The 14,841-nt window shown below is 62.0% G+C and overlaps 1 protein-coding gene across 1 annotated transcript; it reads left to right on the top strand.

The window, feature by feature from the left end:
- Positions 1-229: 229 nt before the first annotated feature.
- Positions 230-14,378, top strand: UBAC1 (UBA domain containing 1). Its single transcript, XM_084907358.1, has 10 exons — positions 230-568; positions 3,606-3,726; positions 4,739-4,812; positions 7,403-7,510; positions 8,409-8,511; positions 8,806-8,914; positions 9,455-9,674; positions 10,850-10,936; positions 11,235-11,373; positions 13,819-14,378. The coding sequence occupies exons 1-10, from the start codon at positions 431-433 to the stop codon at positions 13,932-13,934; spliced, it is 1,215 nt and encodes a 404-aa protein (XP_084763484.1). The 5' UTR covers positions 230-430; the 3' UTR covers positions 13,935-14,378.
- Positions 14,379-14,841: the final 463 nt, after the last annotated feature.

The following is a 14,841-nucleotide window of genomic DNA, read 5'->3' as shown; positions in this document are numbered from 1 at the left end:
ATTTTACAGCAAACTTAACGTTCCCCGCGTGGCTAGTGGCGCTCAGCTGCAAAGCGCAGGCAGGCAGTTGAGGGAAGAAGGCAGCCGCAAGAGAACTACATCTCCAGGGATGCTGTGGGCGCACACCATGACGCTCTTCCGGCGCATCGGCGGATGCAAGCCGGATGCTGGAGAACCACATCTCCCGGCATGCCCGGGCGCGCCCTGTGACGCACTTCCGGCGCAGCGGCAACAGCGCGCCCCCGGCGGCTCGGCGGCAGTGCAGGGCGACAGCTCAGGCCGCCGCGAGTGACAGGCGGCCGGCCGACGGGGCCGGGGCGGGGCAGCGGGGCCCGCGAGCGAGCGAGCGCGCGGGAGGCCTGGCCCCGCCCCTGCCCGCCCTGCCCGGTGACCTTCAGGGCCGGGGCGGCGGCAGCGGCGGCGCGGCGCGATGTTCGTGCAGGAGGAGAAGATCTTCGCGGGCAAAGTGCTGCGGCTGCACATCTGCGCGTCCGACGGCACCGAGTGGCTGGAGGAGGCGACCGAGGACACCTCGGTGGAGCAGCTCAAGGAGCGCTGCCTCAAGCAGGTGAGGCCGGCGGCCGCGGCCCCCGCCCCCGCCCCCGCCCCTCTCCCAGCCCCGGCAGCGGGCCGAGCGCCCTCCGTCCCGCCCCCCGTAACTTCTACGGCCGGAGGCAGGGCAGGCCGGACACTGGGGCTTCGGAGGGAGGGCGCCGAGGGGCAGGCCCGGACCCCTGCGTTGTGTTTACCGGTGTGGCAGCTCCCGGGCTGGGCCGCAGCGCCCGAGGGAGACGGGGGGCGGGGGGTCTCCCGGCCTCCCCGCAAGGCCGCCCCCTTGGCGCGGCGTCCGGCGGGCTGGCCGGCCGCGGGGGCTTGACGGGGGGGGGGGTCACCTAAGACAGCGCCCGGCTCCCCGTGGCCTTAAACTGGACCGGCGGCGGGTTTGAAGCAGATCCACAGGAGACGCTCCTGTCCGGGCCGCGCCGTGTCGGAGGCGGTTGTGAAGGTTTGTCTCCGTACGCTCTCCACCGGAAGGGGACTGGCCCCCCTAGAAACGGCTTCCTCCCGGCAGGTCAGGTTGGAGGAGGGCCGGCCGGCGCGGGTCCGGGCGAGGTGCGCGCCTGGACTTGCCACCAGGTGTTTGTGAGAACAGTGCTGTGTCCTCCGGGGCAAACCTCCCGCCGAGGGGCTGCCCGCGAGGGTAGTTTTGAGTTACTCTCCGGGTGTGGCTCTGTGGACTGTCCTGGGGCCACCTGGCTGGGCGGTAGGCAGCGCTGACCCCGACCCCCAGTCTCATCCAGGAGAAGGGGACTCGTGCTTGCGCTTGAGGGGCAGTGTTTTGGCCATTTTCTTGGTTTTTCTTCGGACCCAGCCGGGGTCCGAAGTGTGTGCGTGCGTTTATTATTTTTCTCCTTTATTTTATTTTTTCCCCATCACATGTATCCCCCTTACCCTATTCCACCTCCACGCCCTCCCTCCACAATCACCATGCTGTTCGAGGGGAGAGGAGAGAGGGTGGGGGGTGTCCCCCAGCACCAGTGCTGTGTCCTCCCCCAGGAAGGAAGGTCCTCGAGGGGGGGTTTGCAGCCACAGTGGGGGCACTGGGGGTTTGCAGCCACAGTGCCTTCCTCCTTCCCTCCCTCTTGACAGGCCCGAGCAAACACGTGGATTCATGGACTGCATGGGAATAGATCAGCTGCCCAGGGGACAGGGCGTGGGGAGGAGTCTGGGTAAACCCACGTGGCATTTATTTTCGCTCGCTGAGGGTACAGATTTACATAACGATGGTAGTGTCCTTTTATGAAGGGGAACGGGAAGTGAGGATGCAGATTGGTCCACAGCTGCTCCCGCTGAAGTTGGGGAGCTCTGGGGTTAATTAGGCAGTCGGGTTCAGTACGGTGCTAGTTTTGTTTCTGAGATTTAGTATTCCAGCCAGAGTTGAGACGGATCTTTGGGATCCTGCTTTAGATTGAGCTGTTATTCCAGCCTGCTGGCTCCTGGAGGCGGAGGATCTGACCCAGGGGAGTGTCACACCAAAGGAGGCCTGAGGGCTGAGCTGTCCGTCAGAGGCCTGAGGCAGCGAAGGAATTCTCTAGCTGAGCACTTGAATGTCACCCTGGAAACCCTTGGCGACAGCCTCACTGCTGCAGCCTGAGGGGCAGTGAGCCCAGCCTGAGAGGCAGTGAGCCCATGGTGTGGGAGCTCAGGTTCCTCCCCGGGGGTTCCCAGCATCCCTTTTCCTCCTCCCTCGCCTCTCCTCGGCTGTATTGCTTTATTTTTAAAATTTTTAAGTTAATTTTAGAGAGAGAGGAATGGAGAGTGGGGGAGAGAGAAACATCGATCCCTTGCCTCCCACAGGCACCCATACTGGAAACTGAGCCCATCACCTGGGCATGTGCCCTCCCCAGGAATGGAACCAGTGACCTTTTGGTCTTTTGGTGCCGGGACTCGCTCAGCCAGCGGAGCCACAGGCCATGCCAGCCAGGGCCGTGTTGCTCTACCTGGAGGGCTATCCCCTCACTCCGGAAGAAGTTACCCATGGTTCCACTCCCCCGGGTTTTACACAGCCCCCCTCGCCTGGGACTTCAGGAGGGGACGGGAACTGTCTTGTGCGGGGTCCACACGCGCTTAAGTTAAGAAAATGACCCGTGACGTGCTGGGGTGCCTGTCTGGTCCTCCCGCGGCTCTGCAGTCCCTGCCGGGCACCTGCTGATGTGGCTGGGGCATTCCTCAGGTCACGTGGAGGTGTGTCTTCAATGACAAGTTACAGCAGGTGCCAGAGAAACTCCCCCTCTGCTTGGGGGAGGAGCAGGCTGGGGGTGTCAGCCCCCCTCCCCTCCCCTCGGCCGCGGGCTCTGTGCGGCTGTGCCTTGGTTGCTCCTCAGGCGTCTCCAGTGCCTTCCACGGCGGCTGGGGGAGGTCTGCAGTGTGTTCGTCCCCCACTGTGTTCTGGAGTTCCAGGCCCTGGTCAGTGAGACCCCTGTCCCCCTGACCTTCCAGGAGAGGCCCCCAACAGCACCTGCAGCTTGGGGTCTCTGGTGTCCTTGGTGAGCCAGGGCGGAGCTGCTGCAGGTGTCTTCTCGGTCGGGTTTGTGAGCAGTTAGTGGTCAGGCCCTGCCGGGCCTCCCTGTGGGCCAGCTTATCTCCTCGGCCCTTCTTTCTCTCCCTCTCTCTCTCTCTCTCTCTCTCTCTCTCCCCCCCTTCCTCCCTTCCTCCCTTCTTCCCTCCCTCCCTCCCTCCGTCTCTCCGACTCTTTTTGTGTGAGAAAGATAAGCAAGCACATGGTCATCTGAGATCTTCAGATCCTCAGGACACGGGCCTGCTGTCTTCATGCTAAAATGCCTCCTCAGATCTCCCCAGATCAGAGGGAAGCGACTGGCAGTGCCTCCTGTTGCCACAGAGTGCTTCCTGTCGGCTCAGCCGTTCAGAACCCTGGGCGGGTTGTGGACACAGTGCGCCCGGGGTTGGGGTGGTGGCATTTCATTGCTTGGCTGGTAAGGAAGCCGTTCTCGTTAGGTTCCTGTGTGGCTGGTGGTCCAGGCTCTCGATCGCTGACTTTACTATTTATTTGTTTTCTATCTTAAAATACTTGATTTCCCCCTCAGTGTGCTCATGGGAGCTTAGAAGACCCTAAGAGTGTCGCCCACCACAAGCTCATCCACGCTGCTTCCGAGAGGGTGCTGAGTGACGCCAAGACCATCGCCGAGGAGAACGTGCAGGACCACGGTGAGCGCCGGGCGAGCCCGGCAGGCGGGCCCGGAAGAGCGGCCGTCAGTGGCCACGTCGGGTCAGGGGGGGACCGTTCGTCTTCTCGTTCACTCACACCAGCGTGTGTGGCAGGATGTTCGTGAGAACGGGACTGGACGCGGACAGGCAGCGTCCGTCTCAGAAGGAGAGGTGACTCCACTGTGAGTTCTGTTTCGAAGCAGAGCGCAGGCGTGCAGAGTGGCCGCAGGTCCGTGCAGGCTGCAGGGACGCCCAGCGGCTGCTCCAGCCCCGGGAGCTGCTCCCCTCCACACACGTCCCCGGTCGCTCAATATTCTCTGTCCAGAGACATTTGGGGAAGAAACCTTGTTTTTCTTTTAAAAAAAAAATATTTTTATTGATTTCAAAGAGGAAGGGAGAGAGAGAGATCAATGATGAGAGAGAATCATGGATCGGCTGTCTCCTGCACACCCCACACTGGGGATCGAGCCCACAACCCAGCGTGTGCCCTGACTGGGAATTGAACTGGGACCTCCTGGTTCATAGGTCGACGCTCAACCACTGAGCCACGCCAGCCGGGCGAAACCTTGGTTTTCTATCTCCTTCAAAGGATGGTCTGGGTCCTGGGTGCCTTAAATCCGCTTTGAAAGTACTGGAAGCGTTTGCTGACCTCCATCGAGTGTGGAGGTCAAGGCCAGAACCAGGTGGGAGCTGACCCCAAGCTGGTCCATGGCTGAACTGACCGCGCCCCCAACCTCCCAGACTTCCAGTGGCCCCTTGAAATGAGAGCACTGTGCACGATTCCCACCAGGGAGGGGCTGAGTGTGCCTCCCGGGCCCCTGGTGAGCTCTGTGACCCACAGCCGCTCTTGCCGAGCAGGGAGCCTGGTGTGAGCCAGGGACGTGCTTACCAGCCGAGCACTGAGGGAAGACGGGCTGGAGTGGACGCCTGGGCAGGAGGCCCCGTGTCCGTGGTCAGCGGCTACTTTGTGGACACGAAGCCGTAACCAGCTTGACGGGCTGTTTCTTCCCAGATGTCCTGCTGCTGGTGAAAAGGCGCGCGCCCTCTCCGCTTCCCAAGATGGCCGACGTCTCCGCCGAGGAGAAGGTGAGCAGAGCAGGGGACTGGAGCTTTGTGAGGGAGAGCCCTCCCCTCCCCCGAGGCTTCGGGGACACGCGCTCTGTGTGCCAGTCGTTCACAGGCAGGCGGAGAGGGCACACGACCGATGCCTGTCCGGTTGCTGGTCACGTGACCGGCCCTGGACCACCTGGCTCGCCCAGAGTTTAGACTGGAGCAGAGCGGAGCGGCTGGATGTTCTCGTGGTGAGGCCTACGTGCCGAGTCCCCACCAGTTCACTGTGTGCCCCCAAACCTGTGCCGACAGCTTGGGGCATTGCTGACCGCAGCCCCACAAAACGGGGTACACATGGGGTGGGGGCACGTTCACCTCACCCAGGAGGGATGGGGTGCATGTCGGCGTCACTGAGTGAACTCCTGGAGAGCCCAGGGCCTGTCTGGTCTGCATCTCGGGGCAGATTCAGGTCCCCGGGATTCGCTCTGGGACCTCGGCTCAGCGCTCATGCACAGCCGCCCGAAGTTGCGTGCAGGAGGCTGGTGCACGGGGCCTCTGTCCAAGCCACGTTAATGTCACAGCTTTTCCTTATCTTCAGGCATAGAGTTTCTCCTTTTAAAATACATTTTTATTGATTTCAAAGAAGAAGGGAGAGGGAGTGAGAGAGAAACAATGATGAAAGGGAATCATTGGCTGCCTTCTGCCCAATATGTGCTCTTGACTGGAATCGAACCTGGGACCCTCCGGTCTGCAGGCTGACACTCTGTACACTGAGCCAAAACAGGGAGGGTAGATACAGAGTGTCTTATCCATGATCTGAAGTGCTGGGGAGAGCACTCACTGGGAGGAAGCAGGCCGATGCTGCTGGGCATGGCGCTGAGGGCAAGGCGCTGCTGCAGGTTCTCTGGGACAGGTGGGGAGGGAGGGGCCCTCTGGACGGCCCTGCTTATCTGCCAGCACAGCTGGCCTCCCGGCAGGCCGCTCAGCCCATCTCTGGCAGACAGGCCTGGGCCTGCCTCTGCCCGCCGCTCTGCCCGTCAGGAGCTGCCTGAAGCTGCGAGTGGACGGCCACCCTCCGCCTCCACCAGCTCTCGGCCACTTGCAGCCCATCTCTGCGTGGATGTTGTGATGTTGGTGTGTTTTATGGGTTATTGTTAATTGTCACACAGTACCATGGGTCTAGGAAGGGTAGCCTGCTCAGCCACCTGCCAGGCATCCCAGAGGCCGTGGACCTCATTCACCTGATCCCTTCACGCTCCCCAGCTCCACCCCACGCTGGCCACTCAGGGATCGGTGTCACCCTGCTGGCTCCGGAAGATCTGGTCCCCCACCCCCGCCCCGGGGTCAGATCCCAGTGCTCTGAAGCAGTCAGGCCCGTCAGGGCTGTCAGTAAGCCGCCGCCTCCCTCAAGTAAACGCACCCAGGTCCTGTCTGTCATGCAGCCCCCTCTTCTAGCGCCAGCAGCCGCCTCATTGTCTGTCTGGTTCCTCCCAGCACATCACTGATTTCCCACTTCCTCACCAGCACTGATAAACCCCCATGGAAGGGTCCCGGCGCAGGCCCTCCCTTCCCACTTCCCGGGGCGCCTCCAGGTCCCCCGCTCCCGCTGCCTCCCAGGCCTGTGTGCAGCCCGGACTTCCCTCCCTATCGGACCACTGATCACTGCCCAGACTTCCCAGCAAAACCACGCCTCCCAGGCTGCCAGGTCCGCGTCTGGTGGCTCACAGTTGGGCTGAGGCACCGAGTCCTTCCTGGCCATCAGCCGGGGCTGCTGGCAGCTCCGGAGCTGCGTGTGCCTGCCTCGCAGCCCCGTGTCCTCAGAGCCAGCGGCAGAGACTCCGCTGCTGCACCCCTCTGCCCAAGGCCGGCCTGGTTAGGTCGGGCCCACCAACAGGCACCTTCTTTTTTCTTTCCTTTTTAATATATTTGTATTGATTTCAGAGAGGAAGGGAGAGGGAAAGAGAGAGAGACACATCAGTGGTGAGAGAGAATCATTGATTAGCTACTTCTTGCATGCTCCCCACTGGGGATCGAGCCCGCAACCCAAGCATGTGCCCTTGACCGGAATTGAACCCGGGACCCTTCAGTCTGCAGGCCGACACTTTCCACTGAGCAACACCGGCCAGGGCCGGGCACCTTTTTGTAAATTGGCTGTGCCATGTGGCAGACCGGTACCCAGAGGGAGCCCATCCTGCTCACAGGCCGGGCATTGGGGTGTCCTGTCCACCAGCCTGGCGCTGTGCCCCTGCCCGGCCTGGCCTGGCCGCGGGGCTGCTCCCTCTGCGCGTGTGGCTGTCGCTCCCAGTGGTTTCCTGCCCTTTGCTCTCCTCACTTCTGCCGTCTCTTTTCTCTGCGTGGGGGGCGGGCCAGAGGAGCAGAGGGGAGTGTGAGTTTCCCGTGGCCGGTGGGACCGCAGGCCTGTGTTCCTCAGAGGGTGGCCGCTCCCCGTCCTACCACTGCCAGTTACGGAGCGCGGACTGCGTCCTGAGGGTGGCACAGAGCCCTCCGGAACCATCTCCCGCTCCCAGAGGACCCACTGTCCCTGCCAGGCTGTCTGTTCCACTTGCACAATCTTGCCACTGTTGCCCGCACGGTGGTTTCTGACTCTGATTATGTTTCTGTGCAGAAGAAACAAGACCAGAAAGCCCCCGACAGAGATGCGATCGCCCGAGCCACGGCCGGCCTGCCCGCCTGCAACATGGACCGGGCTGTGGTGCAGACCAGCCTCCGAGACGTGAGTGTCGCTGGGGGCGGGCGAGCGGGGGTCCTCGTCACCGTGAGGGGGGAGGGGGTGCCACTGTGGGCGGCCCAGAAGGCTTTAAAAGTGCTGGGGATGCCGAAACCGGTTTGGTTCAGTGGATAAAGCATCGGCCTGCGGACTGAAAGGTCCCAGGTTCGATTCCAGTCAAGGGCATGTACCTTGGTTGCGGGCACATCTCCAGTAGGGGGTGTGCAAGAGGCAGCTGATCGATGTTTCTCTCTCATCGATGTTTCTAACTCCCTATCCCTCTCTCTTCCTCTCTGTAAAAAAAAAAAAAAAAAAAAAAAATCAACAAAATATATAAAAAAAATATATATATATATATTATTTTTTTAAAAAAAAGTGCTGGGGAGGCTGGGTGACAGGGATACTAGAACTCGGTGTACCTTTTGCACCTTTTCTGTAAACCTGAACTTTTCTTGAAGTAAAAAATTTAGAAGACAAGCTAAGGCAGGAGGAAGGAGAATGCTTAAATGTCCAGGTTCCGTCCCGGGGTTGGCAGGAGCCTGGCTGCCTGGGTGTGGTCGTGGAAGTCGTCAGTGAGGGAGCAGCGCCTCCCTGGGGCACGCCCAGCCCTCGTGCACCTGTGCCCTAGGATGGTCGCCCCTTCGATCCATCACGTCTAGGCACGGCCACGAGCCCTGCTCCCTACAGCAGCGGCCTCTTTCGGGGTTCCTTCCAGGGTTCCATGATGACCAGGGCCTGGGACCCTGGCCCTGTCTCTCCTGGGGTGTGTCCCCACGTGGTGTCTCATGGTGGCTGAGGCTGGTTGTAGGACAGGGACCAGTGCTCTGTGTCACAGCCCCTCCCCTCCACTCGGAGCTCTGAGACACCCGCTTCCTGCTCACCCTCTTCCCACCCCCCCGTGCAGTTCCAGACGGAGCTCCGGAAGATCCTGCTGTCCCTCATCGAGGTGGCGCAGAAGCTGCTGGCGCTGAGCCCCGGCGCCGTGGAGTTATTTACGAAGGCCAATGGTACGTGCGAGCTGGGGGCATGACCCCACGTCCGGGCGTCTGCGCCCCACAGCCCGAAGCTGGAGCTGCCCGGGCTGCTGCTGCTGCTGCTCAGTAGACATGGGCTGGGGAGCTGCTAACCCCACGTTCCTGTTCCCACGAGTGAGAGCGGACGGGTGTGCGTCAGGTTCCCGAGGTCCAGCAGAGTCCCACAGACATGGGGGCTCAGACGAGGCTCTACAGCTCCACGGGGTCCTGGGAAGCACCCCTCGTGGGTGGCCCTGCCCGGTCCCTCACGGCCGCGTGTGCCCACAGCGATGCTGGACGAGGACGAGGAGGAGCGGGTGGACGAGACGGCGCTGCGGCAGCTCACGGAGATGGGCTTCCCCGAGAGCAGGGCCATGAAGGCGCTTCGGCTGAACCAGTACGTGGGGCCGCCCGGGGCTGGTGGAGGGCCTGCCCCGTGACCTCCCTGACCCCACTCCCTCAGTCAGGCCAGTGTGCGTTATTCCAGCGGTGCTTGAAAACAAGCCCGCAGTCACCGGCCTGGGCTCGGCTCCCTCTAGGGGACGGCCTTGCTTTGTAAGCGGGGGGGGGGCGGAGGGGGGACACGGGACCCGGGGGCCAGGGCGGGGGCACCCAGTGGGCAGCCGTGTGGCTTTAACAGCCCTGCAGTTTCCCGTCTCTGGTTACTTGTCTCCTCGTGGACTTCAGAGCTGAGGCGATCCGTCAGCCGGAGTTCGGGCCGTGGCCACGTGCCTTTTCACTGTGGTCCTGGCCCTCGGTTCCTTTGGCTCACAAAGTGGGTTCTGAGGTCTGGCCGCAGCCCCACTGGCCTGAGAGAAGGTCCTCACGGCAGCGGTCGGCGGCGCCTGCTCGAGGCCTCCTCCAGTTGCCGGGCTTTTGGGGGAGGGAAAGGGCCCCGTGACGCCTGGGCATGTTGGAAAGTCTCCTTACCTTTTAGCATGTCCGTTCCTCAAGCCATGGAGTGGCTGATTGAGCACGCGGACGACCCCGCCATAGACACGCCGCTTCCAGGGCACAGCTCGCCGGGCCCCGCGGGCGCCGAAGCTCCGGCCGAGGCTGCCGCCGGCCCCAGCGAGGAGGACGAGGAGGCCAAAGACGAGCTCACAGAGATCTTCAAGAAGATCCGACGGAAAAGGGCATTTCGGGCTGACGGTCGGGTACGTGTCCTGCTGGGAGGCCCGCTGCTGCCCCCTTGGGTGGCATCGCCTGGGCCACGCACTGAGACAGCGGAGCTGTGAGGCCTGGGGCCGAGCTCAGGGCTCACTGGGTCCCGGAGGCGGTTTCCTCTGAGCAGCCGGCGGCACATCTGCCACCTGCTGAGCCCACAGCAGGTCCGTGCTGTGACCAGGGCCTGGGAGCCGTGGGCCCCCGTGGGTGCTCCTCCTATAGCATTGTAAACGAGGGGCAGGTCTGAGGGCTGATGCCAGCCTCTCCCTGATCTGTAGTCGGGAGAAGGCCCAGCATGTGTGCCGGGCGCAGACGGGCAGCCCTGGGTGCCAGGACCCTGCCCGGGCTCCTGTGAGGATGGGGGCGTCCCTGTGTCACCGCTGGGACGTTGGGCATCTCTTCCCGGCCGAGATGGAGGACGGTCTATGACGTTAGCAGAAGAGGCCACCCTGTCCTGACTCAGCAGTGGTTCCCAGGGATTGTACACGACTCTGATGGCTTCTCCTGTCATTTGTGACGGGCCTGGAGCTAAGAGGGGCCAGAGAGCCAGGGAAGAGCTTGGGAGGCAGGGATACTGGCTTATGGCTGTGACTGGCGTGGCTGATGTTTGTGCGTCATCCTGTGCATGGAGAGGCCAGGTTCCCGGTCGGGGGGCACGTGCCCAGGTTATGGGCTCGATCCCCAGGAGAGGATCACTGATGTTTGGGTCTCTCTCCCTTCCTCTCTCTAAAATCAAGAAAAACGTAAAGAAAACACTGGCCGTGAGCTCACAGAGCAGGTGGCTCCGCAGGCTCTTTCCTGAGTGCTCCGGGGCCTCCGGGTGCCGTGAGGCCACCCCCCCGGCAGCACGCGGACGGCGCGTCAGAATTAGACTGTAGCGGGGCGGTCGGAAACCAGGGCGTTAGGGCCTTCCTGGGCGGTGAGACCCAGACAACCACGGCTCCCGGGGGCCCGGAGGCGAGCCTGGCCCCGAGGCATGGCCTCCCGTCCCCGCGGTCTTCCCCAGGGCAGCGCCCTCCGCCGCCCTGCTGGTCCCTCGGCGTCGGAGCCTGCGGGGAGACAGCTGTGAAGCGGCCGTGGTGCTGGGGATGCCCTTGCTAATTAGCCCGGGAGCGGCCGAGCTTCCCGGGTCCATGCACGGCGTTGAGGCTCGGCTTCTCCTCAGGCCGTCATTTCCCTCATGGAGATGGGCTTCGACGAGAAGGAGGTGATGGACGCCCTGCGAGTGAGCAACAACCAGCAGAGCGCCGCCGTGAGTGCAGGGCGCGGGCCGCGGCGCCCCCTGCGGGAGGCTCCTCGGGCGGCCGTGGGCAGGTTCTAATGGTGTGAAGATTTACATGCCGAGGGGTTCCGGGCTCTGTAATCCACTTGCTTCGTTAGACACGTTCTGAGCCGAGTCCCGTTCTGTGAACACCCGGCTGCGACGGCACTGCCTGGGGGTCTCGGCGGTGGGCTGGCTGGTCCCTTCGGGTGGGAGAGCCGTGGTCACATGAGTAGGGCCTGTCGGATGGTGATGGGTCCCGGCTGACGGCTGCGCCTTTGCCTTGCAGTGCGAGTGGCTGCTGGGGGACCGGAAGCCCTCCCCCGAGGAGCTGGACAAGGGCATTGACCCCAACAGCCCCCTCTTCCAAGCCATCCTGGATAACCCTGTTGTGCAGCTGGGCCTCACCAACCCCAAAACACTACTAGGTACGTGTGCCCCCCCCCCTTCGCTGCCTTGCGGCCCGCCCCGAATACCCAGATGTTCCTGAGTGATAGACGCGCAGCCCAGCCCAGAGCGGTCCCTGCGCACGTGGGCCCCCGTGTGCTGCTGCCTGCGTCACTGGGGCCAGCTCCTGTGCGCTGACCCCATACTCTGAACACCAGCACAGCGGTCCTCCGGGCGCAGGGGAGTTCACACCAGCACAGCGGTCCTCCGGGCGCAGGGGAGTTCACACCAGCACAGTGGTCCTCCGGGCGCAGGGAGTTCACACCAGCACAGTGGTCCTCCGGGCGCAGGGAGTTCACACCAGCACAGTGGTCCTCCGGGTGTAGGGGCGGGTCATGCCCAGCACAGAGGTCCTCCAGGTCAGGGGAGCTAATAAGCGTGCGCCTTGCCTTGGGCTTTAAAACACCGTATTTAAAAAGCCAAGAGCATTCCAGACCCTCAGAGCCTCTGGCCCCTCAGTGCCCTCCCTGCAGAGTGCCCAGGCCCTCAGCTCTGCTGTTCTGGGCGTGTTGTCACATGGCGTTTCCCAGGCAGCCTGGGTGCAGTGCCTGCTGTGGGAGGGGAGTGCGTCTGGGCACACCTGGCAGTGGGCACTCAGTCTCCTGAGCCAGGCCCTTCCCGAAGCCAGGGCACCGCAGCTCTGTTCTGCTCTCGGCCCGGGGTGGGGGCATAGGGGGTGAGGTGGGGGGAGGGAGGCGGCTCCTGCTGCCCCCGTCAGGGCTGCTCCACTCATTCTCATGCCCATCTTCCAGTGCACACATGCGAGTCTTTGGGCAGGGACCTAGGGCCAGGCGTGTGCGTGCAGGGCGTGTGCATGTAGGGCGTGTGCAGCGCTCAGAGCCCCGTGCTCCCCAGCACAGGGGAGGGCAGGTGCTGTGGTGCGTTGCCGTCTCCTTGACCCTCCAGCCGAGCCCTCCTGAAGGCCAGCGCGCCCAGGCCCTTGGCTCCGGAAGGCGTCAGCTGGATTCTGGCCTCCCACTCTGGTGGGCTGTTTTTGTTCACCGGGAGTTTCCGTCTTTCCCAGCCCGCCTTCCTCCCGCGGACACAGGCCTGGGTTCCAGCACAGCGGGCCGTGTCCGAGACTCATTGACGACACGGACGCCCTGTGGTCCCAGGTCGGAAAGGTGTGCGTGAGGGGAGGCTTCCTCTGTACAGTTCTTCCCCTGGCGAGCATCTTGCTGAGTTTGTCTCTGTGCTCTGTAGCCCTGGGTCCTTCCGCCCTGGAGCACCTCCGCTCCCCTCCCTTCCCCTTTCAGGGACACGGCCTGGTCTCCCCCTCCTGGCTTCCCAGCCTCTTCTGAAGGGCCGTCTTGGGGGCTGCGACCGGCCGCCAGTAGTCGGTGATTTTTCAGGATGTCCTTGGTCGGATTGAGGAGGCTCCCTTTCCCCCAGTTGGGGTGCTGAGTTTGGATCCCTGAATGCACCTCAGTTTTGCTGCTGTCCCCTCTGTGGCGACATCACGAGGTTTTACGTGTGGGGCTTCGGGTCTGTGGACCTGAGCCGGGCTCTGCAGCCCAGCACACCGCTTTCCTCAGGCTCCTGTTAGACTTGTCTGATGCTTTCGTTTATATTTAAAACAATTTCATTTTATTTTTTAAACCCGAGGGTACGTTTATTTATTTGAGGGAGGGAGGGAGGGAGGGAGGGAGGGAGGGAGGGAAGGAGGGAGGGAGGGAGGAAGGGAGAGAGAGAGAGAGAGAGAGAGAGAGAGAGAGAGAGAACGAGAACGCTGATGAACAGGATCTGACCCATCTCTGTGGCCAGGGCTGCTGTGGCTCAGCTTTTGCTGAAGGCACCTGTGGTTTTTGGGAAAACAATTTTGCAAAACTTTTAAAAATCAGACTTCTCATGTTCAAGAACTGCTCAGATACATTGTTAGTGTGCTGTTTCTTTAAGTCACGTTCTTAAGATGAACACTTACAGTTCTCCAAGGAGAAGTTATGGTCCTTGCAACAATGTCTTTATATGTAAGTCCTTTCCGCATCTGATTGGGACTGGAATTACTGAGTCACGGCCTGACTATTTTTAAGATTCCTGGTAGCTGTTGCCAGTTGCTTTCCAGACTTGGTGTCCAGTGAACACACAGGCCTGGGCTCCCTGCAGAGCTGGGTCGCTGCCCTCTGACCTCAGAGCTGCTGGTGTGACAGCAGGTCAGACAGTGTGGTGGGGCCAGGGGTCTCGGCGGGTGTCCAGCCCATGTCTATACTAGGAAGCTGTGGAAAGTTTCTCCAGCGCAGGCATGCCAGTGTTGTGTGTGCAGTATGTATGTGCACTGTACACGTGTTGTGTACGCACAATGTGCATGTGTGTGCATATGAGTGCACACATTGTGTGTGCACATGTGTATGAATGTGTATGCATTGCGTGTGTGTGCATGTGTGCACGTGCAGGGGCAGAGGCTCATTCCCCTGGCTCTGTCCCCACAGCGTTTGAAGACATGCTCGAGAACCCCCTGAACAGCACCCAGTGGATGAACGACCCGGAGACGGGGCCCGTCATGCTGCAAATCTCCCGGATCTTCCAGACCATGAACCGCACGTAGGCGGCACCTGCACTCCCCAGGCCCCGCAGCCCCGGGGCGGGCCCTTTGATTCTCAGCCAGTTGTGGACAGAGTGGAGACCCTGGCTCCGAGGGCCGAGAGGGTGGGGGCCGGGGCTGGAGGGGGTATTCTGCCCCGCCCCCACCCCATCCCTACCCCCGCGCCCAGCCCTGATTGTCCTGCTTTGACCTCATGCTTAGATGCTCTGTCCCTGGTGTGCCAGGTGCAGCCCAGCCCCCAACAGTGTTTACAGACGTGGCTGTGCGGGAGGCGCGCCCCCAGGGCCCCTCAGGTTCCTGAAACGTTACTTGAACGGCCCGTGGACGCGGCTCATCCGTCACCTGCCACTGGGAGGCCGCGTGTTCCAACCCAGTGTTAGCACAGGCACCAGGTCAGGCAGAGGGTTCAGGGCAACTTCCTTCCGTGAATAAACCCCTCTGGCCTTCTCCGAAGCGTGGTCATTATTCGAGCCAGCAGGCGGCACGTCTGCCTTTTAGTGGGGTCCGCGTGCTCGCACTTACCTGGGCACTGGCTGCCGCCGCTTCACGCTGGGTCGGCAGAACCTCGTGTTTTCATCGTCCCTGGAGCCGGGTGCCCGTCCCAGGCCTACGATGGCAGGGCTGAAGCATCGCTGGCTGCCTCTGGCCACTGCCTTTTAACCTAATTTATTGGTTTCAGAGAGCATTAGGGAGAAAGATCTGAGAAAACATCGGTTGTTCCCTCCTTAGGCTGACTCCTGTCGTGCCTGACCAGGGATTGAAGTTCAGCTTGGGAGCGTCTGGACGATGCTCCAACCACCTGGCCTGGCCTGGGCGGCCGCTTTTTAAAAAACTGCTGTAATTTAGAACGAGAAAGCAAGTCCCCCGTTTTGAACTCTGCTCATTGCTTGTTGCTTAAAGGCGTTGGTTG

The sequence above is a fragment of the Pipistrellus hanaki genome (assembly GCF_964339955.1).
Source record: "Pipistrellus hanaki genome assembly, contig: scaffold_62, whole genome shotgun sequence".
Taxonomy (NCBI): Eukaryota; Metazoa; Chordata; class Mammalia; order Chiroptera; family Vespertilionidae; genus Pipistrellus; species Pipistrellus hanaki.
The sequence above is the reverse complement of the archived record's forward strand: the minus strand, read 5'-3'. Positions and strand labels throughout refer to the sequence as shown.